This window comes from Glandiceps talaboti, chromosome 2 (assembly GCF_964340395.1).
Source record: "Glandiceps talaboti chromosome 2, keGlaTala1.1, whole genome shotgun sequence".
NCBI classification, from domain to species: domain Eukaryota; kingdom Metazoa; phylum Hemichordata; class Enteropneusta; family Spengelidae; genus Glandiceps; species Glandiceps talaboti.
Genome location: NC_135550.1, coordinates 10,314,663 through 10,341,641, shown reverse-complemented (window position 1 = coordinate 10,341,641; position 26,979 = coordinate 10,314,663). Strand labels below are relative to the sequence as shown.

The window sequence follows — 26,979 nt, the reverse complement described above, 5'->3', positions numbered from 1 at the left end:
AATGCTGAACTTCTCCCCCCCCTCCTCCCCCTTCCCCCACACATTTCACTACTCATGTCAATAGGAAAATGTAATCTCACATAGTTTATACATTTCCCACTCTCTTTGTACATACTGTTTTTGCTAAATACAGGTCTTACATATTGCAACCATATCCATGTCCACAAATGTTTGATTGAACAATTTGTAGATTTTCAGTTTCCAAAAAGTACACTGATTTTCAATATCACTGGCTCTGTTTTATACAAAAAAAGACTGAAATATGCAAAATCAAATGCATATGTCTACTTGTTTTTTTGTTTTTGTTTTTTGTTTTCAAATTTGAAACATAATTTCTTCAATCTTGCTGTAAATACTGTTAGGTGTCCATCTATATCAGAGTTATTGTCCATTCTTTGGCCATGTTCACGCCTGGCTTTCTAACTGTAACAGTTTGTGTGGTAGGATTTCTGCTAACAGCTAAGTTTTCTGTTGCACCTGTGAGAACAGAGACAAACATAGAATTAATAGTTTATACAATGTATGAAAGTGTACAGACTTCTTTAAAAAAGACAGCGAGTTTTGCAAAATAAAAGGGAGTGTGAGAGAAAGTTATTCAGCACAGTAGATGCCTTAGATCTATTTTCATATTTGTATCATGTTGGGTGAATAGTTAGTGTATCCGGCTTGGAATCTACAGGTTGCAGGTTCAAGCCCCGTCGCTGTCTGCTGTTTGTTTCTGAGTGGCTAAAGTCCTTTGGCAAGATTTGAACCACGACTGTGCCTCAGTCAACCCAGCTGTATAACTGAGGACCTGGTAGGATGTAGGTTACAATGTGAAGGCTTTAATCCTATGCGCTTAAATGGCTGCAATGGATTGTATGCTCCCCGGGGAGTTGAGGAAGACTAAAGGGCCGTTGTGCCATTCTGATCCGAGCCAGGAGTAATACTAATAATTGTAAAGCGCTTTGAGCACGGAGTGGGAAAGTGCTATATAAGAAACCAACATCATCAGTCATTATATACTGTCATAATCTTGCAGGTTTTATGAATGACGCACAAAAAGTGATATAACATTAATTATGGGTTGTGAACTTATGTATCTGTGAATACCTATAGACTCTAAATATGGAAATATGTCAGATGCATTGTTTAGATTTCGTAAAGATCAGTCACATAGATGACACTACATGTAATGTTACATGGATTGATAGGGGCATGTTTTTCCCGTCTTTTTGTTTTGTGTCAATGGCACAGATTTAAACAGGAAAAGCACTGAAGTGAGCATACTGTTGTGTACATATAATGCCATTTATACTAAATGACATACACAGTACGACATTTACACACAAACAGCAATTCCATAACTGCAATAGTTGAATCTGAATATCTGACCATACAAATGACTACATACATGTATGTACATTAGGCCAAATAAAAAATAAAATAAGGGCAACAAAATAGTATGTTTCTGATAACCTGACCAATCCTAGTTTAAAGGTGATTCAAAATGCTCACCTTCACTATCGCTTATTTGCTAGACGACATGTTTGTGAAATACATTCTGGTTTTAAAACTTTTCAAAAGCGTCTGCAAACACCTTAAAATGACCCTTTTTCAGTCACTTCCCTTCGGATTTACTTCGAGAGTTTTCGGGTATTTCCGGTCCCACCTAGACCACGGGATTTTATGACGTCATAAGGGGTATACGTTAGCACTAAGACTATGACGAGCGTAGTCACTAGGTGAATAAAACTCAACAGCATTGTGAAAAAATACATTGCTAGTGGTTGTAACAGACATCAGTAAACAAAAACTACACTCTACATGTCTTATTAACCAACATTTACCGATATTTACTCACATTTTCTCACTAATTGGCAGTGTCTGTGGGTATAAATGCTAAAATATTATCTCCCCATATTATGGCAAAATAAATCAAAACGGCTAGACTACAGTGTAGATATACATAAACACTTGCTGACTCTAAACTTTTTTTTTACATATTTGAGAAAAAAAAATAAAATCACAAAAATTGTGATGTCTCACGAGAAATAGTGGATGCAGAAACCGACAAATTAAAAAGACAATATAAAACTATTCTTCCAATCTGTAATGGCTGTACATCTGATAGGAAGAAATAAACAACACAGAGACCATTTGGAAAACAATGGAAAACCGGAACTAGACACTCACACAGAAAAAATAAAATAAAATAAAATAAAATAAAAAATCTACCTACCCCACCCCACCACCTATTCTAAAATTAAGCGTAACAGGAACCACACAATTTTTTTTCCATTAGGCCTTATGACGTAACTGGTTGAATTGTTATACATGTGAATGGATTTATTTTCATAAATGTTTTCATTTCTTTTTCTATGCAATACAATAGAATAGCAGTACAATAATAGCAATCTACATGAAATCTAAATATCAGATCATATCAATGACTGTACATAGTAATACGGTGGACCTGAATTAACATCACAGTGAAGGTCACATCCACAACAGAGGACAACCAAATCATACTATCTCACATAATTCAAATTCTTTGCATGTTCATTATAATTTCTACAATGAGCTAGTAATCATATCAAATCTTTTTTTTTGTGCAAGAAGAGATTTGCATCTCAGTAAATGCTATTTCAAATCTAGACATGGGTTCCCTCGCTTCCCAGCACAATGTACATCTTGTGTCATTCAGTGCAATTACTTTGGAGATGTATAATGCATATATTAACTTTTACTTGTTGTACATTCTATTTTGATAAAGTATTGTAACAGCCAAGTAAATTATGTTTTCATTAATTTTATTATAAGCATAGTATGTGGCCCTTCTTATGTAGTGGATTGGTAACAACTTCCCAGCTAATGAACAGCTGACTGATTACAATGTGCATTATGCAAATGACACCATCACAACTGTGACTATATTCAGCTCTCAGTGACCTCGTCAGAAGTCTTACATAACATTTTGCCTTACTCTAGTCATTGGCTATTTATAGCTAAAATGATGTAGGCTACTTTTTTTAATTCAATTGCTTTTGAAAATGGATATGCACAGGTATGCACAGGTATGTCACAGAACACTGTGCTAATACCAACTTTGAATGAGATCTGTTCAAGCATGTCTGAGTTATGGCTTTGGACATGGAAAATTCGCAAACAAAATGGCTGCCAGGCAGCCATATTGGATCGTATCACGACAACAATGAATATGCACATGTATGTCATATAACACTGTCCTAATAGCAACTTTGAATGAGATCTGTTCAAGCATGAATGAGTTATGTCTTTGGACATGGAAAATTTGCAAACAAAATGGCTGCTAGGTGGCCATATTGGATCATATCATAAAACAAATTGACGTGCATATGTACGCCATAGTATGTTGCCCCTGTACCAAGTTTGAAAAAAAATTCGACCAGGCATCTCCAAGAAATGGCTGCAGACGGACGGACGGACGGACAGACGGACGGAACCCAATCCATAAGTCCATGTCCGGACGAAGATTAATAACATATTACATGATTATTGTATGGAGTGGCATTGCTTTAATCACGTCAATTGGATAGTAGAGATGTAGTTGGCGAGTGTAACACTGTAAAGTCAGCCATTTCTGAGATGGATTACTGAACAATAAAGTCATGTCGATTTCATTTACTAGGTGACAACATGTAATACAACAAATGGCATTGTAATTTGCATCCATTACTATCTGACTTGTCTGCAATAAATATCAAAGCAATACTTTACATCACATCATATTTATCACACTTTTATCTAAAACCAAATACCTACGCTGTGTAATAAACCACCACCCAGCCATGATGTATACAGTCGACAATGACTGACCGTCAAATATCAGTGTACTATTCTCATTCAGGGCCACTTGGTGGCATGCCAACTGTGCTGTACCACTGTTTTAGCACAATTACATATTTTGATGTCTGACCAATCAGATCTCTATATTTGCAAAATCAATGTACTCATATTATATAATTTGCATAATACTTAAGCAAAAATTGATGAAATGATACATACTAGCAAGTTACTGGAACTATGTAAAATACCATGTAAAAGTATACCTGATCAGTAGGATCATTTGCATATTTTACACTTTTTGAAAATTCACTTCTCGTGACAAAATAGACAACAACAAAACAGTGACTTACCATCATACTGTAGGTTAGCATTGACTGGTTGGTGTCTCATACCTAATATAACTACTTTCTCTAACCAGCTTTTTGTTGTAAATTGTTGATTGTAACCAATAGGCCTGGTGGATAGAATTATAAAACCACATTTTACAGACATTTATAGAGAAGGTTTTTAATCAAATCAGTCAAATTTAATGAATCAATAGGACTGTACATGTTTACACTTCGGGCACATTTGTACGTTTCGGGTAATTTCATAAATTAAAATCACTTTGCACGCTACTGCTGAGAAAAAGTGAATTGAAAATTGTTTCTCATTCACTGTTCAGTGTAGGTCTTTGCCAAGGACAAACATTGTCCCATTGGAGTCAGTTGACAAACATTGTCCCATTGGAGTCAGCAGACATAGATATGCAACAATATTAGCAGAACACCATGATGTGGTGTTCCCCTTTAATGAATAACTCATTATGGGAAGTAACTAGATAACGACTATGTTTTGCACATAATTCACCACAAAATGAAGCTCATCAAGTTTTTGATGAAGATATGTTCACCCCCTTGTCCACTCCAAGTCGGTATTTGGGGGCAGAAAGTGGATCGCAGAACATCCTTGTTTAGTCTAATGCTATCCTTCATTGTGGTTAAAGACCACGTTGACATCCAGACCAATCCTTGTTGGTCAAGATCAAAATTAAATCTACTACGGACTTCAAAGACAAGTTTACCTACCTGGATATCAATTTGTGATCTGAAAATTCAAATTCCAGGAACAAGTATTTTCCATTTTTGTATTCAAAACTATGACCATCATCTATATAGAGATCACCTTTAGCTTTGCCCTGTGGAGTTACAATAACATAATCAGTTATCACACATAAAATTTACACAGTGTAAAAAAACACTCACATTTTTAACTTTCGTTTTTATTTAGATTTTAGTGAGGCTGATAGTGATAAAAACTTTGACATATAAGGCCTTAATTGTGCTCGGTAATTTTGCAAAACTTGCTCACATTCCATATTTCATATTCTACTGTAAATACAGAACACTAACAAGTTCACCAAATGCGCTGGTGTTCTTTGTTATGTAACACGTCATGTGTGAGTGTGCAGAGATTTATCTGATTAACAGTTTGTCTTTATTGTGATTTATAAGGACATTGACTTTATCAACTTAAACAGAGGAACTCATCACAAGTGAGCGGTTTTGGCACAGCTTGTGACAGGCAAACTTAGATGGTTGGAAGATTTATGTTGTAATTCATTATTCTTTACAGATTTAAGCAGTCAATGAGTACCATGTTGATAAATTTGACATACACCAAGATTGACAAAGTCTCTCGGATGCCATCAAACCCACATCTGCACTTCATGTAGTTCATAGTAACTATCCTATCTTTACAATTCATGCAATAAACGTCAAAATATCTTTTCGTCTAACAGCTTCTCTGAAACTTACGTCCTTATCAAGAGCAACTACCAGAGTGTAAGGGTCATCCTGCATTAGAGCTGAACTACGACGGACACGTTCCTTGCGAGGAATGATGGTACCACCTCGTTGGTATACTGGTATCTATGGAAACAAAAGAACAACTCAACATCTTGATTTATTTTTCATGTAATACAAAAAGAATACATATTTATAATTGTTGTCGATACTGCAAACTATTGCCTTGTTATATATTGTCACCAAGCATACACATTTCTAAACATCTGATGAATGGGGTAAAAAAAAAATCAGAAATTAGAACAAACTTACCTTTGAGAGTGGTGCACTGACAGAAGTGTACTGTTTACCAGTATAAATTTGGTGAGTCTCTACATCATACCATGGCTGTTTATTAAAAGTAAAAAATGACATTAATAATTACCGGTATATTTTGTTATAGTCCAGTTAACATGCACACTAAACATTCTTTGCTCCTTATATACAGGCTTATTTACACATACAAAGTTACCTATGAAAGTGAAAACATATGCATCCAGGCTCTTGCAAGTGTATAAATTTGGGTTTTTTAATGGAATTTGAAATGTAAAAATATTAAATTTGGCTGGGACATAGAAATCTATGTCTTCTTAGTTTGGGCTGATTTCAAGCACAAGTATAAAGTATGAATGAAGGCAAGGTAGAAATAAAGTACTGTGATGAAATACTGTTAATTTTTCATCTATCAAGGTTGACCTGCAGTAATAAACACAGACTTAGAGTTGGGCTTTTATCTTGTTAAGCTTCTCTGCAGTTTAGATAGAATAAGTGTGCTGAATGTAATAGACGTATAAGGGTTGAGATACACATTCACAGGCCAATTTTTACTATGTTCTATTTCTACATATTAAAAACATTTCTGAGAGTAATTACCTGATTTACACCAGGGAAATACACCTTGGTGGAAAAGGTTCCTGCATCTGTGATGGGGTGGACCAGTAATGCATCACCTGAAATCAACAACAACAGTACTTAGTGATGTAATTCACAACAACACTTACATATAACATTACTGTTCCACCTGTCTGTACATTTTGTTCTCAGTGACCATACTCCTTCTTCTTACAAATTCCAGTATGTATGATTTTGTAAGTGTTTTTCTTTGATTTTAATGCTCTTTTGTTGTTTTCATTTTCATACAATAAAGAATGATACTAACCAATCATGTATTGATCTTCCATGGCAAAAGTTTCAGTATCGTCTGGAAACTCTACCCAGAGAGGTCTGGAAAGTGAAAAAAAAAAATTGTCAGTTGCTGTGGGTTTTTTTTTGTGTGATGTGTAATAACCATGGCAACATACAAATACTGAGATATACTTGACAGACATCTGTTCTTGATATTTGAGGTGCCTCATACTGGTAGTTTATGTTCTTCAGGCAGTCAGAGAAAAACAGAGTTTAAAAAATCAATTCCATGTAACAATTACCTCACCATCGGTTGATAATATTTACCTCATAATTGGTTGACCATCTATAGATGACTTGTAGTACTGTGTATACCAGAATGGTAAGTAAGCATAACGTGCTCTGACTGTATCTCTAACAATCAACATGTTCTCTTCAGGAAGAAGCCATGGTTCTCGTCTCTTGGTGTCTAAATGGGCATGCGCTCTGAAGAAAGGTTGAAAAGCTCCTGCCTGCAAATAGAAACAAGATTGAAGTTTACGATCGGTAATTTCATTACCTGTTGTCAAGAATGCAGCAATTCATTGGACTGTATTTCCCTTTTCAGACCATACATTCGTAATAAGATTATTTTCAGTCCAGTTTGCATTGTGAAATGCAGCAAATTCACACCGTTAATTGTATGTTTTACACTAAATATTTCTACAAAACCAATTACATAGTATCTGTATCTGCATCTGCATCTGTGTCTGTATCTGTCTGTACCTGTGTCTGTGTCTGTGTCTGTATCTGTATCTGTACCTGTATCTGTATCATACCAACTAAACTCCTTTCGGATATCACAGCTGGGGGTAGGGGTGGGGGGTGGGTGGGGTTGCTTTATTTCAAACTTTATCTGTATATTACACAAAAGCATACACTGTCATCAAGTTTTCTTCATTTCGAAGACCAAAAAACAAACATAATATTATAAAAACATTTAGATTTGAGATAGAAATATGTCAAAAATGAGCAATTTAAGTTATTTATTGGTATTTCACTGAAAACTATTACATTTGTTTGTTTGGTTGGTCTAACAAGGCATTAATCTGTATTTTTTCATGTATTTTGTACAGATACATGGTATTTATTGGATTTCTTTATCTAGACCATTTCTATATTTCTCTGTATTTTGTAGGAAAAGAAGTAAGTTTACTTACCTGGTACCATCTTGTCTGCAGTTCTATATCTGGATTCTTGAAGAAACCACCAACATCAGCTAAAGAGTAATATGAATCAGAATGTTACTTTTTATAAAGTGCTTTAATTTCCACACATTGCTTTACAATTAGTACCCCGGGCATGGACCTATAATGGCACAATTGGCCTTTTATACTCCCTCAACTTCCTGGAGGTATATATAATCCATTGCATCCTCTGTAAGCACATAGGATTAAATACTTCACATAGTAACCTCTGTCCTACCAGAGCAAGTTCTTGTTATTTCATATCAAACTTGTACCTATCTCCTCTAGTTTTAGTCTCTCCGTGAAGTGTGCATTCTCAGTAGTTAATTGGACTGACCTTCATGTATTCAACAAACTCATTCTAAAAAGTCCCCATTTATACATCTATGTAATGTCACTGAATAATTATAATATCAAATCTGTATTTGTGTAATAATTATAGAATTACAATGTTTTGAAAGTGAAAAAAAGGTGGCAATAAATACTCTCAAATTATGATTTATATTACAATAATCATAAAGCATCCTTAGAAATTAACATCAGGAATTGACCGTTACCAGTGGTAGTTATCAGTATTATTATTATTATTATTATTATTATTAAAATTACAACCGCCTGTTCCAAATCTCCAGTTACATAATCATAGACAACATATGTGGTGATGTATTGTATGGTCCATGGCTGGATGGGTTTATTAATAAAATATGTATCGACGCATTCTGGAAAGTTGATAACCACACTAGTAGGTGACACTTTAGTTGTTGTTTTTTTTAAATGGGGGTGGGGGAGTGGGGGTATTTTTGCTTCATCAAAATGTCCCAACAGTATTCCACATACTAAAATATTATTTGGTATTGTCAGAACTGAAACCTGGTACTCTGGCATAATGTATAAAATAATTGAGTTTACATATATTAATATGTTGAGTAAAACCTTCTACTACATGTAAGTCATCCACTGTTACATAACCAGGAGACAATTTTAATGCCATATAGGCATGGATTAACAGTAATAATAGTCTTGAACAGTTTAATCAAGGTTTTACTATTATTACATTAATACAGAAAACACCTTACATCTAACAACTACAACAAACTAACATCTTACCTCCAATAAATGTGATACCGGCCAATCCTATAGATAATAACATTGGTATGGACATTTTCAGATGTCCCCATTCAGCTGTGTTATCACCAGTCCAAATAGCTCCTGTGAATGGAGTCAGGCAACAATTGTTTTACAAACTACAAAAGTACTGAAACATACAATACTAGTAGGTCATGGTTTTAAATCAAAACACAGATATGAGAACGGAAAGCTCTACAGGAATAGTTAGGCAAATATAGGGCTGAGCCTTCACTTGACACATACCCATGAATTTTACATTCAGACCCTTCTGAACTCTACATACTCCACTTTCATTTCACACGCTACACGTACCATGTATGTTGCACTGTGAGAAGTATGGTACAATGTAAATGCCCTGGCTATGATTAATTTTTGATAAACGTTCTTGTTACAATCTCAGAGTTCAGTTCTATCCTACAACGTTTTCCCAAAATTACCCACATACATACCATATCTTTGAGATCCTGCAAAGAATGCCCTGGACAGTACAAAGGGTCTTTCTTTGCCTCCCGATCTTTTGACTTGACCTTCTGCTGTTGCCATTGGCTACAGAAAAAGTAAACGGAGAAAATTTTCAGTCTAATTGAATGAATAAATATGCGAAGTATAGTATTGTAATAAGTTGGATAATGTGCAGCTTTGGTACAGATTCCTAGAGTTAATTTGCTAGATACTGAATCCTAATTTCTGTGTCCACCTACAAAATGACTTTAACTCTTCAACAAATAAGATTCATAACTTATACATGCCAACAATTACAACTCGATAATATCACTTTCATCCTTACTTTGGAGCAAACAGTTATATGACAGAACCCCATGATGCATGAGTGCAAGTGTGGCGTACTTGGGGTATCTGCATGTGTGCTGCAGTGTTCTCTGTCGTGGCCGTCCTTTCATGTGCGTAGCTAGTGAAATTGCATCTTATTATAACATATGTTTAATCCTATATAAAACAGCAAACTTCCGTAAAATAACACTGCATGTACGATGACGCACTTTCGTGTTCCACGAACAACCACAACTTCATTTGCATATTATTTGCATGTAGTATTCAATGTTTTCGGTATTGCAGTGCAGTGCAAATACCACTACTATGCGTGTGCATCAGTGCAAGTAATCTCTAGTACAGATGCAATAACTAATAAACATCATTCTAAAGATAATAGAATTCAGGTCGAGGTCTCCATGCAGTTTTTCAGTCAACAAACAAGAATAGAGCTTGTGGTATTTTGATTCAGAATCTTTGCTATTATAATACAGAATCTTTCTTACCAAATACATTCCATAGATATTATGTACATCTCTATGTTCCCAGCCTCCGTAGTGTTTGGCATCTTTATGCATTGTGACTTCAGGACCATTGAATACAGATGGTTCGTTCATATCATTCCAAGTGAACAAGTTCATAGTTGAACCGACGTAGGCATCGGGTGTAAACTTACTGGACCACCAATCACGGATCACTGGGTTCAAAAAGTCCAACCAGAATGAGGTACCTGTGAAAAGATTGTATTACACATGGTGATATAGACTCACTCGCTGTAGGTTTCAGACTCAGGTGAAGATGCTATCAAGTAGGGCATCAAATACCATGTGTTCTTTACTTAACAGCTGTATTATTTCTTACTGGAACATGTTTATTTCTTCAATGGAAATACTATATGTATCAACAACAATAGATTATGGGATGATGATGTAGTAGTAGTAGTAGTAGTAGTAGTAGTAGTAGTAGTAGTAGTAGTAGTAGTAGTAGTAGTACTAGTAGTAGTAGTAGTAGTAGCAGTAGTTGTAGTAGTAGTAGTAGTAGTAGTAGTAGTAGTAGTAGTAGTAGTAGTAGTAGTAGTAGTAGTAGTTGTAGTAGTAGTAGTAGTAGTAGTAGTAGTAGTAGTAGTAGTAGTAGTAGTAGTAGTAGTAGTAGTTGTAGTAGTAGTAGTAGTAGTAGTAGTAGTAGTAGTAGTAGTAGTAGTAGTAGTAGTAGCAGTAGTTGTAGTAGTAGTAGTAGTAGTAGTAGTAGTAGTTGTAGTAGTGGTAGTGGTAGTAGTAGTAGTTGTAGTAGTAGTCGTTGTAGTAGTCGTTGTTGTTGTTGTTGTTTATTTATTTATTAGAGTGACATGTAATCACATAACATAAAAGTATCAAACAAAGTCAAAACAAAGAATTATCCAGCTTAACGGCTTACAAGTCAGTCAGTCAATGACATACTGTACTTCCTATAACCATACCATCAACATTTTATCAAATACAGACTTACCTGGCCAACACCATCCCTCGTAATCATTGCCATCTTTATTTTTCACAAAATAATCTAAACTTTTAGCTTCTTTATAGATATGATAACTGTCTTCTTTCTTGATGTGTGGATCAATTATAGTCACCATCTACGGTGGAAATAAAACCCAAACAGACATAATTGGCATAGATAGAGTTAAGATAGATCAATAACAGGTTTGAACAGATTTTGAGAAATTCTTGAACCGTACTCATGGCCTCGTACACAGCAACATTAACTTTTACTGGGTTTGTATATTTGTACTGTTACAGTACTAGTGACTCCACAACGACATCGAAGGGGAACAAACACAGATAATTTTATTTCATTAGAGAAGTCCTAACAATGTTGAATGACAATTCTTGACCTTCCTGGACATCAACTTATGATGATTTGTGATTTTCTGGACATCAACTTAAGCAACTTGGATGAAATCAGCCCTGTCCTTGTTCCCTTGAAGTCTACTGTATACATATTTTCAGACCAATATAGGTGACTTTGTAGTAGACCAACTCAGAATGTCTTCAATCGTAACCTCCATGACAAATTTCTTGATCTGGTAAAATGCTGTCAGTTTTTTCAGCAGTAAAAGTTCACCACTTTACACACTGCAGTAATAATAAGTAAGTTTCCTACCTTTCTACTTTTAGCTGCAAGGTTATTTTGCATATCAATAGGGTTGGGAAATTTGACACTGTCCCACGTCATGTATCTGAAGAGAAAAAAGAGAAAATGTCTGAAGTAAATGGTGTAGTTACACAAGTCAGTTTCACTAAACACTGGCATATCAGCATCTCTTTAATGCATACTTAGACCTTGCAAGATATGTTGTGTCATGTCACTCTGCCCTCACAGTTGACCAATATGCGAGGGCGCTCTGTCAAAAAAATATGTTTGCTGAGTCTGGATCTTTGTTTTATAGTCTAGAAACAGGTGAAATACACTGAAAAGTTTGGTAACAAATTTATCAACAAATAGTAATTTCTCACAAAAGAAGTGAAAGAAAATACAACCAGCAAGCAAAAACAGTAAACAATGCATGAGTACAAATTTCGTAGGAATGGGTGAGAAACAAGAAAATAGTTTGTGTTATGAAATTGAATCAAGCCATGGTCATATACTTACTTTTTTCCATCAGTATGTTCAATGTCAAGCCATAAAACATCATATGGTATATCATACTCATCAAAGTTGATGTCAACACTGTAATAGAAATAACATAAACGGTCAAGTCAAGAGTCTAATAACTATTTCAATTACAAAGGGGATATAGGAAATAAGAGTGAAATGTCTGAATACAAAATTTGGGATATCACAGGAAAGTTTTTTTTTAAACTTACTTCTTGACATCTGCTTCATCATTGTAATTCCATCTACACTGGTGATATGCTATTGAGAAAAGCTAGAGAAAAAAACCAAACAAAGATGGTGGAAAATGTGAGTTGCTATAGAAACAGGGTTGGTGTGACATTTCATTCATAGGATGCATGTTTTAAATACAGATAGACACAATTCAATTCTAGACTAAAAATAACAGAGATGCCATACACAAAGCAGGATCTTTTGCTCAATTACATTGAAAGGTGATAAAAGCATACTTACTGGAGGTACTGCTGTTGTGCCTGTAAGACTAGCATACTGTTTGAATACATCTTTCACTGTTGGTCCGAGCAATACAAAGACATCAATGATACCACTCTCTGAAACCCATCGTGTGTCTGTTTGTGGTGTATCTCCTCCACCCTTGACGTAGTCCACCAGTTTGCTGACAACTGTCTGTAGATGCAAAGATAGAATTGAAATGTTGTGAGATTTTAACAGTTCTCCTCAAGTCAAAGCAAACTAAGTGGTGTGAACAAGATTTATTATTCATAGTACATGATTAACAAAACTGTTTTTTTTTCCTTCCGTCAAAATCTATCATTTCTACTACTCTTCTTGTGCACCACAACTTTCTACCACTCTTCTTGTGTGTTTGGACCTGTAGTGCAACTGGTGGCCAAAAACAGCCTTTATCTATGATCTGTAGTTCAAGTGCAAGGCAAAATCAATTTGATGTCAAAATGTGCAGGGTCAAAACTTTTTATAATATCGCAGTAACCAATTGTCTATGACCAACTTTGAGTAAATGTAACCAAAAATATTTTGTTTGTTTGCACAGGAGTCATATTTCGTATTAGTTCCAAATTCAGAGCATATATAGTTTACCTAGTATATTTCAGCTAAAGGAAAATGGTTCTAATGTGATTCCCTCCATCCATTTATTCTATTTAGTTCACACAAATATTTGAGTTTCACTAGAAATCCATTAATATGACAAAAGTTTTGAATCAAAGAGTTCCATTATAAATCCACCTGTACTAACATACCTTGCTAGCCGTGTTAGAACTAATGTCAATCCATGTCTCTGCAGCATTCAGCCAAAATAAACCTAGAGTTCTCTTTTCACTGAAATAAAAAAAAATAGCATTTTATATTTTCACAAGGTGTGTAAAAAAAAAGATATATATATCAAATGTATGAAGTCTGTAAACTGGTACCAATGAAACACCACAAGGTTTTAAAATCATGACTACATTGAGTTGAGCTAATGTGGTATGTACACACATTGTATTGGGCTCTAAACTGATATATCTTATTTAGTTGGAAAAAAAATGTTTGCGCCAAAACAAATCATCCTGAAAATGGAATCATGTTCAGAGAGAAATTCTGAGTAACTATGTGTTTACTTTTGGTGTGAATCAATAAAAGTAACTTTGTTAAAAGATATGTGGCTGTAAGTACACTCTAGTCAAAATACTTTATACACCGGAAATAATGTTAAAGACATTGAAACACTTCTGAACACGACATCAATGGTTAACATAGCTGGCCACAATTTGTGTCTACATGATAGTACCACACTGGCAGCAAATTCAAAATGTGTCAACAAACAATATTATCAAAATCTGTTTGACACATGAACTTGAAACTGAACAGAATGGAAATTGGTCTTCTATTCTAATAATAACTTTATTCGTCATGTCGATCATGAAATTTTCGTTGCATTGACAGAAAACAGACAAACTACATATCCACACAGTTTACATTAACTTAAATACATAATCCATGAAAAGTAAAGTTAGGATTACAATACATATAAATACATACAGACAGTAGCGGTTACATGTTATTGATGAGATGAATAGATCTTGGAACAAAGCTACACTTAAATCTGTTTGTACGTGCATGTGGTACTCTGAGGCCACGACCACTTGGTAGATATTCATATTCTGTATGTAGTGGATGTGTTGAATCTTTGATAATTTTTGTTAGCAGTCTTAAACGATTTGTGTTTATACAATGTAGAGTTATCAGATAGTTCGTAGAATTCATTATTAACTAATTTTCTGCATATGTTCCTAGGACGGTTCAGATCGTGTTTAAAGTGGCCATATGGATGAGAATTTGGTATTTATTTTGGATTTTTATTTGACAAAACAGCTTCACTATGTTTTTCTACTTGAAAAAATAAAGCGAAAGAACATATACCAAGTCCATGTTCGCAACTCAATACATTGCAAAAAGATGCAAATATTGTAAAATGTTTGTTATTGTACGTACAATAACAAACATTTTACACGTTGTTTAATGTTTTGCCATTTATTGAGATGTGAACATGAACTTGGTATATGTTATTTCACATTATTTTTTCAAGTAGAAAAACATAGCGAAGCTGTTTTATCAAATAAAAATCCAAAATAAATACCAAATTCTCATCCATATGGCCACTTTAAGATAGGTAGGCAGCATATCATAGAATGCAATGTTCGCATAACTGAGGACGGTATATAAATGTATATTCTGTCAAATATGTAAAACACTTCAATCTTACCGAGTAGTAGTATGCGTGAACAAGATGTTGATGTTTGGTACTGGGGATGTCTAGATTACTATTTTGAACACAATGTATGCCATACTTACTTGTGGGCTAGCATGTATGGTACAGATCCATACAATGCCATTGGGTTGTTCAGTTCATATTCAAAGACATCAAGATTGTACAGACGATATGGGTCAGTGTTTCTGTCGAACAAACAACAGTCAAGTTATGGCTTTGTCACAAAATTGTTGTGTGTTCAGTGAAATACGAGAACACTAGTTAAATACCATAACACATTGTCATCTGACATTCTACATTCATTTAGTATGTAACAATTTTTAAGTGTATGTAATATGTGGCCGAGGCAAATCTCAAAACTTAGGTTGACTGCAAGAACAGTTCTTAGATTAATATAATATCAATGATAAATTAATTACATGTATTATCCATAAACACATTCATCAGGTCGGTAAAACACAGTAATAATTATATTCTTGTACCATGACCAATGGTTATTATCAACTCGTGCAGTGGCTGCATAGCGGCTCATGACTAGTATGTGCATCCTATATACTATGCGATGTTTTTTTTGTGGTTTTACCCAAGGATGCATTGCGGCGCAATGACTACGCATGTGCATTGTATATACTATGCACATTCTCCACATTGAGGGCGCTATCTACAATATCATCGTGAGGCAGCCAGTCACAAATGAATTTACCCTGCACGAGCTTATGGGCTTTTCCTAGTTATGATATTAATTCTCTTTCTTGAATATTCTTGGGACAAGATTCCCTTTTCTTGAATATTCTTGGGAGAAGAATTCTTTTCCTTGAATGTTCTTTGGACAAGAATTCTCTTTCTTGAATAATCTTGGGACAAGAATTCTCTTTCTTGATTATTCTTTAGACAAGAATTTTGTTTCTTGAATATTCTTGAGACAAGAATTTATTCTCGAGAATATTCTTGGGCCAAGAATTCTCTTTCTTGAATATTCTTGAGACAAGAATTCTCTTTCTTGAATATTCTTGAGACAAGAATTATTTTTCTTGAATATTCTTGAAACAAGTTCTTAGGACAAGATTTTTGGGTAAACCTGGCATAAGAAAAAAATTCTTGATATAAGAATTTATCGGTTAGAATTTTCAAGAATTGCAATTCTTAACCTACTGATTCTTGTCTCAAGAATTTTTTTCTTGTGTGAAGAATTTTTTTCTTGTGTGAAGAATTTTTTTCTTGTCTCAAGAATTTCATTTCTGGTAGTGTATGTGCATCCTATATACTATGCGATGTTTTTTTTGTGGTTTTACCCAAGGATGCATTGCGGCGCAATGACTACGCATGTGCATTGTATATACTATGCACATTCTCCACATTGAGGGCGCTATCTACAATATCATCGTGAGGCAGCCAGTCACAAATGAATTTACCCTGCACGAGCTTATGGGCTTTTCCTAGTTATGATATTACTTAATTCTTATGCCTAGTGGTAGTAAAGCCAGCAAGTGGACAGGTTGACAAAGCCTGTTGACCTGAAAAGGTGAAACCTTACTCGTAAGTAATAGCCCATAGAAAAGATACCCTATAAGATTAATTTGATGTTTCTCTGAAATCACAAATAATTGTAGGTGATGTAAAATCATTAAATGACTCTCCATAACCCATAGCTTGTGAAAATGTCTCTATTACATGGAGTGGTGTTCCCCTTTAAACTTTCAGATGTATAACATTGTACCAGAAGTTGTGATGAGATGAGAGAATTCATAAATTTAATTGGTATGTAACTTACGTTGTTGTTTTCAAAGCTAAGGAATCGGCATGTTCTGGAATTCCATAGACATGATCAAAACCCACAAAGGAGAAATCTAAACCAATGGACTCGGGACCTGACACAAAATAACAAATTCGTTTTTAGTAAAAAATGTCATAGGAAATATACATGCAATCAAAATAATGAAAACTATTTGCAAAATTGTTAAAGCAGTTCATGAAATTATCAATCTAATCATGGAAGGAATTAGGATAATGCCACAGCTAGGATTCACATATAACAGTCATGTATGACTGTACAGAGATATGAGAACATTTGGCAATTCAGATGTTCAAATAACAAACCTTTTGTTTTGATTTAAAGGGGAACGCCATTCCTGGAAATAGTGCCATTTTCATCAACTATGGGATCTGGAGAGTCCCCTAAAATTACATGTGATTTCCGAGAAACATCAAGTTGATCTTGTGCCTCTATAAGGTATCTTTGCTATGGGCTATTGCATCATGGGAGTCAGCATGAATAATTTATTCATTAAAGTATTCATGCACAATGAATATTCATGACTCCTGAGTGCGCATCCCCTTCAGTGTAAAACATCTCATGAATATTCATTAACTATGAATATATTATTTCACTGGCTCCCATCATGCAATGACCCATATCAAAGATACCTTATAATATAAATGCACAAGATCAACTTGATGTTTTTCAGACATTGCAAATAATAGTAGGTGATGTAAAATCATGAAATGACTCTCCAGAATCCATAGTTTGAAAATGTCTCGATTTCCTGGAGTGGCGTTCACCTTTAATGTACGTATGAAACTATGAAATTGACAGTGTAGTCGTACCATTGGGTTTACTGTCATGATGTGTTTTAAATTTCTCTTCCCACATGTCAGGATCGCCATCTGTTGACTTGGCTTCTTCCTTTTTCACAGCAGCTTCTTCTTTCTTTTTTTGTTCTTCTTGTAGTCGTTTTTCTTCTTCATCATCATCATCATCATCCCCTTCCTCTTCCTCTTCATTAACTTCTCCATCCTCTCCTTCCTGATACAGAAGACAAAGATTGGTTTCTTATAACGCCATGGTAACGATTTGAGCATTGTAAAAAACAGTTGTCTGGGAGGGTAATTTCATATATACAACATTACTCTATTACACCACTAGAGGGAGCAATTCGTTTGAAATATTTTGAGCAGAAAGGAATGCAGGCTTGTGTCAGATTGAAGTTTGGGTGTAAAAAACACTTGCATGGCAGAGCTATTGTAAAAGTTGGTCTCGAACAAAAGAACGATTCCATGTTACATTGATAAGATAACAGAATAGGGCTGGGCTTGAGGAAACCAAGATCCTAACATGTGATGAAAACGTGGATAATGATCCAGAGTCAGGGCAAAGGTCAAGGGTCAGGGGGTGAAAAATTACCTTTTCTTTGACATCTTCATCTTTTTCCTCTTGTACAGGAGGGTTACTGCAGCAAATAAAGATGACAATATTTGATGAGAATTGATACTTTATGGTTCTATCTCTCTACTATGTGATTATCACTCTACAGAAATGTCAAAATCAGTAGACTAGATAGTCAAGACCCTGTAAATCCTAGTAGCTAATTCTGTATCCGTTTAGTCAACGCATGATGTGCTAAGCATTTTGGAAGGGCAACAACTAGCTAATTCTCTGAAAATGCAAGCCTTTGGTCCAAGTCATGGTATTTGCTGATATCAAGTTTTGCCAGCTTGTTTGTATGATATGATCAACAAAAACAGTCATGCATGTATACCTGTCTTTTTTTTCTTTCTTTGAAAATTTTCATTTGGTATAGTACATGAAATACTAGCTGACATATTTATTCTGTCATGTCAGCGTCACAGTACACTTTTGTCAAATTATCAAATAAACAAACGTTTAGTGATTTCAACATCAGACCCACTAAATTTGAGAAGAAAGAACCAAAGTATAACATATGATTTATTTTAGTAATCTATTTTGACAAGTGACTGCTGTCTCATGAATATTGCACTATATTTTTAGGGGGAAAAATGATGAAATGGGCAAGTTTATGTAAGAAATACTATTGTGAAAAGAAAGATATGTTCACACATTAACATGATAATGCAAACAAATAAATGTATATTGTAAACTATTATTGAGAATACTTTTCTGTTGCCATGGTAATGTCGATCTATGGCACTTTCCATTAAAATTTCCATAATCTCATCTTTGTAGATCTTTACATCAAATAAAGCCATACTTTCTTAACATACTGAACCAGTTGGCTGGCTTGTTAGCAACTTATATGTCAAAGTGTCATTCTAATGAGGATCGTCAACCAAAACAGATCATACCGCCACCTAGTGGTCAGTTGTAACTATGGAATGTGTCATTCTGATGAGGGATCGTCGACCAAGACAGATCAAAAGCTCAATGCTGAAAAACATTGAACTGCTTGTGTGTTGCAAAGTACGTAAGTCATGTGATCTACCAAGCTGATGAACATTTTTTAGGTCATATGTCAAATAGATACTGTAATATCATTAAATTTTACTGGACAACAAAGTCAATACCACAACACATTAGCTTCAGTTAGTCTGTAAGATACGTTGTGTCACGCTGCCCTCAGCGACCTGCTCAGTAAGTGGCTGACCGATGTGTGAGGGCGCCCTAACACGGCGTGCCTTGCAGACTAAGTTTCAATACATTTGTAACATTGATTGCTTCTAATCCAGTGACACAAGACCATCTACCATACCAACTACATCACCATCACCCATTCACCCCCGAAAGACATGACATTGTGCAAAATTACTTTGACTGAGTGGTTGGACAACCCATTACTATAATATTTAACAACAGTGATATCATAAAATATTTATTCATTAATTTTGCCAGAACAAGCAATATTATTTTTGTAAAATTTATTTGAAATAATTACATAATAGACAATATCAATAGTTTCTTCAAACTGACAGATTACTGAGCAAACTTCGAAGTCACAGAATCGATGCACTTCGGTTTTACAAGAATGGCTGACTATTAGTATTAGACCGAAAGAGCAGCCGTTGAGGGCACTCTTCTCATCCCTTTTCACAAACAAGGGGCAGAATGATAGAGATGCCCCAGCGATATATTTTACAGTCTATTGACCAGTAATGATTCAAATAATAATGTTATCAGAAATTTGTATATTATATTTGTTTAGACATTGTCACTATCAGGTTTCAAATCAATACAGTGAACAAAACAAGAAATTACAAATTTTTAGGGACTGTATTTGCTACAACTTTTGAACCCAACAAATTAAGACTATTTTCTTTTTTTTTTTGCTCAATGTATTATAACATTAATCGCTAAGTCTCTTTGTTACCATACACGGTAACCAAAAACTGTGTGTAGCAGAAAAATTTGTTGAGTTTTTGTGGAAGAGAGGTAATGAAAAGTAAACTCTTGAGTCTACAGTGGTGATAATAATCCATACTACAGAATTGAATTACATGTACTAATAATTTGGGTCATATTCAAATTTAGTGCATTGTAGATTTTCTTCAAATGATATTATCATAGATACTAGATCAGTACATTTTATGACCATGTCTATTTTGTCAATTTGTGGGTTTTTTCAATATTTTGAATATACTGTAAACCTTGACATTTTCGCCGAAGACTTATTTCGCAAGAAAACAAGAATGCAAAAATATGTAGTGACTATAAAATATCTTTTTGTACATGAAAACATTGTACCAGTAGTCTGGTAATTAGTACAAATTAGGTTTTGAGAACTAGCTGAAGACTGTAAAATAGCAAAATTTTCTAATGGTGAAAACATCTAGGTTTACATGTATTTTGACCCGGTTATCAGCAAGCTGTTGGAAAACACACCAAGATTAAATATTAAAATAATCCATCAATTCTAGGCACTACAGCTCAAATGCAGTCAGGTGAAACAGTGGAAAGAGAGAGTCATGCATAGATAATTAATTATAGTTTATAAATACACAGACATAAAAACCTGGTATTTCTATTTTAATTATCGTCCAAGAGACGTTGCTGAGCCACTGTGAAATCACCATAGTTACAGAGTAAAAGAAACACTTAGGAGTGGAAGAGCCTGATGGAAAGCTTTCCACTCACCTGGCAGGCATAAAGGTATTTAGAAAGGAGGAGACGGCAGAATTCAAAGCCCTTCCAATTTTTGTCAACAATCTGATCGTGGTAAAAATGAAGAAGTGAGAAAAAATATATATACATAGTTTATAAAAGGAAAGAAAGAAAAACATTACAGATGTACTGTCTTGAAATAGCTTTTTATACATAAATCCCTGTCATTGATTTCGATAAGGGGGGGGGGGGGGGGATGTAATTGCAAACCATGTTGGGGGATAGAATTATACTATGGGTAAATATGAGCTGGGATGAGAATATGTTAATTATACATAACATGCAAATTATCACCTGTACAGACACCAATAGCTGTACTCTCTGATATCTTACAGATTTTGATAGGAATCAATGTTTTTGTTAGGGTTATAAAAATTTTACACAGTTTCCCATATCATGTACCCAAATTTGGGGTAAAAATTTCTATAAAACAGTTTGTGAAACCGGGTAGATTCCACATACTGTATTTACTAACCCTAAACAAAAACATGATTGGCTAACAGTTAGTAGTACTACATCAAAACAGTACAAACAATAATCAAGTTATTATTTAAACTAAAAATAATGTTTTATACACTATGCATAATGTAACCGATTTCATACAATTTTTAGAATACATTCCAATCACTTTGTACAGCCAAACTTTACCCATCTCAACCCCCTCCATCTAGCACTTTCCTTTGCATAGATGCAATGTACACCCATCAAGTATACACTTTACACTGTACTCCACTCTCAACTCTCTACCCTGCCTACACCAAGCACTGATGTAACCAAGCAACCATAATCTACAGTTTCCGTGGATACATTCCAATAATTTATTCTAAATGTACAAATTTTAACAATTTGAGGAGAGGGAAGTGTTCCAACACACATTTAAAGAAAGTATGAACAATATGGAAATCTTGTTAATTTTACACAATGACAAAATTTCAAATATTCAAAAATTATATAGTGGTTTTAATATCAATGATTTGGTAACTTGTTTTTTTGTAAATCTTATCAAACAGTTGTGAATCATGTTAGTGCCACAAGACATCTTTTGAATTTTCATATTTAATCAAAATCAGTCAAACCAAATATTCATGTTCATAAAATAGCATTTATGTGATGTTCATTTCATTGACACAGTAACCATGGTAGTTCAGATGAGTGACATGATTAAAACTGTCAATCACTTCAATCAAAATTACATCACTAGAGGGCACTGTTGACAAGAAGGGTTCAAGTTTGGCATGGCAGTACTTGGTTGTGGCACAGCCCATAATCTAATTTATGCATTCAATACTCACCTGGGTGACTTTTCCCTGATGTGTTCAAAGGAAAGCAATCCTCTAGAGTTGACACTCAGTACCAATTCACCATCTTCCATGAAATCAACACGGAATGGTTTGGCTTGCAGCACTAACTTGGATTTGCCGTCGTCTCCAAGACTGAACTCAACAGTATTAGAGTCTCTTTTATCTAACTTTAAGCTACATGGAGAAAAGAAACAACACTAATTCTCAAAAGGAACAAAAACTCCAACAATGGTGTAATATTACACTAGTTGGTTGCTTTACACATGAATTCCTCCATTTGTGTTTCTTTTAAGGTTTTGTTGTTGTTGTTGTTGTTGTTGTTGTTGTTGTTGTTGTTGTTGCTGGGGTTTTTTTGGAGGGGGGACAAATTTCTATAATTCATAATTTGGGACTACACATCATTGGTGCTTATTATAACAAGAATTCTCCACAGTACTTCATTCCACAAAACTGTAAAATGTATTATTTCCCCACTTCACAAAAAATTCAAATTGAACCCCCGACAAGTATCATGCGTTTATCGACAACTACATAACAAATAACCATATTCAAGACATGTAACGATAAAACTTACTTTGCTTGTTGTGGTTCTCCTATGAGTGCATCTTCCACTACGAACCTAGGTTTTAACTTTTCCACTTCATCAATTTGTAGTCTAGCTATGTTATTGGCTATCGATATGACTTCCAGCCTTAATGCTACATTATTTGCAGTGTTTAAAAGTTGAACTTTAGCTGATGTACCAGATATCTCAAGTGTATTCAATTGGGCTTCATACACTGATTCACCTTCATCTTGTTTCTTGTTCCGCCTGAAATAATAATGATGCAACATTAAGAACTGTGTAAGGTATGCCATTACAGGGCGCCCTCTCACATCTGGAGAGAGGAGGCTGGGGAGAGCAGAACGACATGACGTATCATATTTAGAGAATTTATGTCATAATACACATAGTTGTATCGACATTCAACAAGTACTAATGTATACAGGAATAACTATTTTGTCAAATAGAATATCTGTATCTGTGAAGTTTAAATTTGTCTGTAGGTATCGACAGCATATCATCATTGGTTATATGCAATCATTAGTCTGGACTCCAACGTGGTATTGGATCATCACTAAGCGCCATGCTGGGTAAGGAAATCTTCAGATTCAAACCATATGGATAGCCACTAGAGATCTTCAGATTCAACCCAATGAATAGCCACTAGACTATGCATTCATATACACAAACTGAACACAGATCATACACAGTAACACACTTACAAATTCAATAGCTTCATACTTGCAGCTGCATAGAAGCAGATGAAAGATATCTAATGTGAAGAACATAGATGTATTGATGTGAAGAATACACCCACACACCCCACACCGTCCTCCACACCACCTCACTACTATCACCCCCTCTGTTCTTGTTCATATACTGTTACATCTTATCAATGACTCAGAAATGAAAGCAAATACTGGTAGGAAAGACTTGTGGCAAAACATCGTCTTCAACTGTATGGACCATCTGGATAAGAAAGGATGAGGAGAGTGACACTTACCTGCAAAAACTACTTTGCTCACAAGTTTTGAAATTACTTTTATCAACAGCCTGCACAGCTAACCACAGTATAGCTAGAAGTAGAAGCCTCATTATACACCTGTAAGGCAAAGCAATCAAGGGTTTTAGTAGTGTTTGAGATAATGGTATATTCTACCAGTAGACTCTCTCTCAAGGACATCTTAACATTGTTTTGTTTCAAGTTTTTTTTGTTGGGTTGTAAAGGACAAGTGTGTAATTAGTCTGAACTCTGTAAAGCCACAATGTGTTGTGCCATGCTATCAGCTATCAGTGACAGGGCTGAATGACAAGATGTATCTTACGGTCTGGTGTGGATTGAGTACTTTGGGATTCTCAGAACAGTTAGAAGCAATGTGAAATAATTTAGTCAATGAATGTATGACTAAAGACATCAGAACGTTTTACCTTAGAACTTTAGCATAAGGTCACAAGAACTGTAGAATTGATCATTACACATACCGAGTGCAGGATAACGTATTACAGTCCCTTTTATCAAGATAAAGGGATTCTGATTGTGTGTTACATGGAATGGAATTTCTTTTATATATATAATATGTACAGATAATACAAGAACATTGAATAAAATCGACAGATCAGCATTATGCAGCTAGTAAAACAATGACAAATACTGGTTGTCATAAAAATATGAAAAAATAATACTATAAATTATAATTATAAGTTACCATAAGCGATAATGATAATTGTCTGTTTTGATGTTGCAACCCCCCCCCCCCCCCCTCCAGCACTAGGCCCTAACCCAATAGTTGATACTACCAGTACTGGTCTACTAATTATAATTTAGTTCAGAGCTAAAATACCTATACAGCCATATTGATACTAAACATATTATTGGTACATCATAATTATTGCTGGTAGTTAGAAAATTAAATTTCAATTGTGTATCTCATACTTCTAAATTATCCCTTTATGAATTTGGGATTACAAACTACGGTCAAATTTATCATTAATTACGTGTGATACTGAATCATTTCATTTCCTTCACACATTCTATCCATGTAACACTGTTGTATCTTATTCCAGGGCAACATATTTTCATTATTTTATGTTTGATACCAATGGTTTTCTACAGTCTACATATTTTTATAGTCTAGAATCCTGGTGAATGGAGATTTTGAATAATTAACAAATTCAAAAACCCCATCTGCATGGATTCCGGGCTAAGTTATGAATTTCATGTATATTTAAGGCTTGGCTACAAACTGCTCTACAACGTTGACATTTCAGACTATTTACAATCAGAAACATGAAACAAGGACATACACTATTTAAGATGTAGTTAGTTTAATTTCATTGTTTGTACATGCTGAAACTTTTGTGTAATATAGTCTATAGTTCCCATACCAGTCAACATTCAGATGATTGTAGTGATCATAACGCATATAAGACACCAACCAGTGTTATATTGCAGTTAGTACCCATTTTGGATAATACAAACAGTTTCTGTTTACATGTACAGTGTATTTCTTTTCTTTCTTTTTTTTCATTCTTAACTTCCCCATACAAAGTGCATGAATTTATAAAACGAAAAACCAAAAAGCCCATTTGTATATACAATGTATTATACATTATATTCTGGAGTAAATGTATATTTTGAAACACTTTCCATAGCATGTATAGAATGCTGTTCAAAAAATCAATATCATAGCAATTCAATATTTATACAATTATGCAATAATTATCTCGCTGTGTTTTTCAGCTTTGCTATGCTATTGAATTTCAAGGCCATTTGTCATAAAATGTATGTGAACATGCCGCGATACATGGTCTGGTTGGTCGGTTTAGTGATGATGTGGCACGGGGAAAGTAAACACTTTAGAAGAGTCTCGAACGTGGCCTTCCGACTGGGTTACTAGCGTACCATACAGTTATATGGAAATAGCCAATAGCGAGCTGCCATGCCATTCACTAATCACCATGCACATTCATCAGACAACTGGAGAACAGAAACTCCACATTAACATGTGAAGAGGGCCTCTTTGTCCATCGAAACACGACCAAAACAAATCGCACACACTGTAGTATACTAGCTACTATTACAACAGTACTTCATTGCCACATTACGACCCAAATGAACTACAGAGAACAAAGGAAAATCCACGTCTACCTGTTGTCCATGGGGGCTGCCATCTTGAGTACTACGATCGGAGACCCAGCCATGGCCACTCAGCAAGTAGGAGATGCGTAAATTGCGCCCTCACAGTCAAGTGTTAAATTCAGTTTGGGTATTCGTTTTTTTTCTTTAAAAAACAGAACTTTCCCTACACCTGTACAGATTATGAAAAATGCGTTGTAGTAAAGTTCTATCGATTCGAAGTACATGTAACTTTCTATGCTACTTCCATATTTGATCGTGTGAACCAAATTGTAATCCGTGACGTCTAATGGCCAAGTATTAGAAACAGAAATAACACACACACATAGATAGACAGTGTAACGAATTTGGATATTACCCTCATTGCCAATTCTTTTATCAAAATTTATAATGGAAAATAACTTGGCCGTTAGATGTCAAGTATTCATAGTAGTATAGTGGAGAGAGTAGATGCAATTTGTGGTAAAATTTGACCAAAAGAAAGTACTATTTTATTGTACGTTTACAATAATAAAGAAATGCACTTGTAAATAAATAAAACAACTTGAAATCAAATCGTCCATTCCTCCCCCACCCACCGACACACCCACCCATCCATCCACCCACCCATCCATCCATCCATCCATCCACCCATCCATCCATCTATCCATCCATCCACCCATCCACCCATCCATCCATCCATCCATCCACCCATCCACCCATCCACCCATCCATCCACCCATCCACCCATCCATCCACCCACCCATCCATCCATCCATCCATCCATCCATCCATCCATCCATCCATCCACCCATCCATCCATCCATCCATCCACCCATCCATCCATC

At 35.0% G+C, this 26,979-nt stretch overlaps 1 protein-coding gene across 2 annotated transcripts; it reads right to left on the bottom strand.

Annotated features, from left to right (window-relative positions):
* Positions 1 to 51: 51 nt before the first annotated feature.
* LOC144449005 (neutral alpha-glucosidase AB-like) lies at positions 52 to 26,210 on the bottom strand. Of its 2 annotated transcripts, XM_078139405.1 has the most exons (26): positions 26,165 to 26,210; positions 24,020 to 24,118; positions 23,047 to 23,283; positions 22,464 to 22,646; positions 18,442 to 18,487; positions 17,865 to 18,063; positions 17,032 to 17,128; positions 15,344 to 15,445; positions 13,750 to 13,828; positions 12,983 to 13,156; positions 12,721 to 12,782; positions 12,506 to 12,583; positions 12,017 to 12,092; positions 11,363 to 11,489; positions 10,384 to 10,607; positions 9,559 to 9,655; positions 9,089 to 9,190; positions 7,955 to 8,013; positions 7,083 to 7,267; positions 6,790 to 6,854; positions 6,504 to 6,580; positions 5,904 to 5,978; positions 5,604 to 5,717; positions 4,875 to 4,984; positions 4,158 to 4,261; positions 52 to 477 (listed from the first exon to the last, which is right to left on the bottom strand). In XM_078139405.1, exons 1-26 carry the CDS (start codon positions 26,185 to 26,187, stop codon positions 371 to 373), a joined length of 2,901 nt encoding a protein of 966 aa, XP_077995531.1. In that variant the 5' UTR covers positions 26,188 to 26,210; the 3' UTR covers positions 52 to 370. The 2 variants fall into 2 exon arrangements, with proteins under 2 accessions (XP_077995531.1, XP_077995538.1); XM_078139412.1 differs by lacking the exons at positions 22,464 to 22,646; positions 23,047 to 23,283; positions 24,020 to 24,118; positions 26,165 to 26,210 and adding an exon at positions 21,145 to 21,168.
* Positions 26,211 to 26,979: the final 769 nt, after the last annotated feature.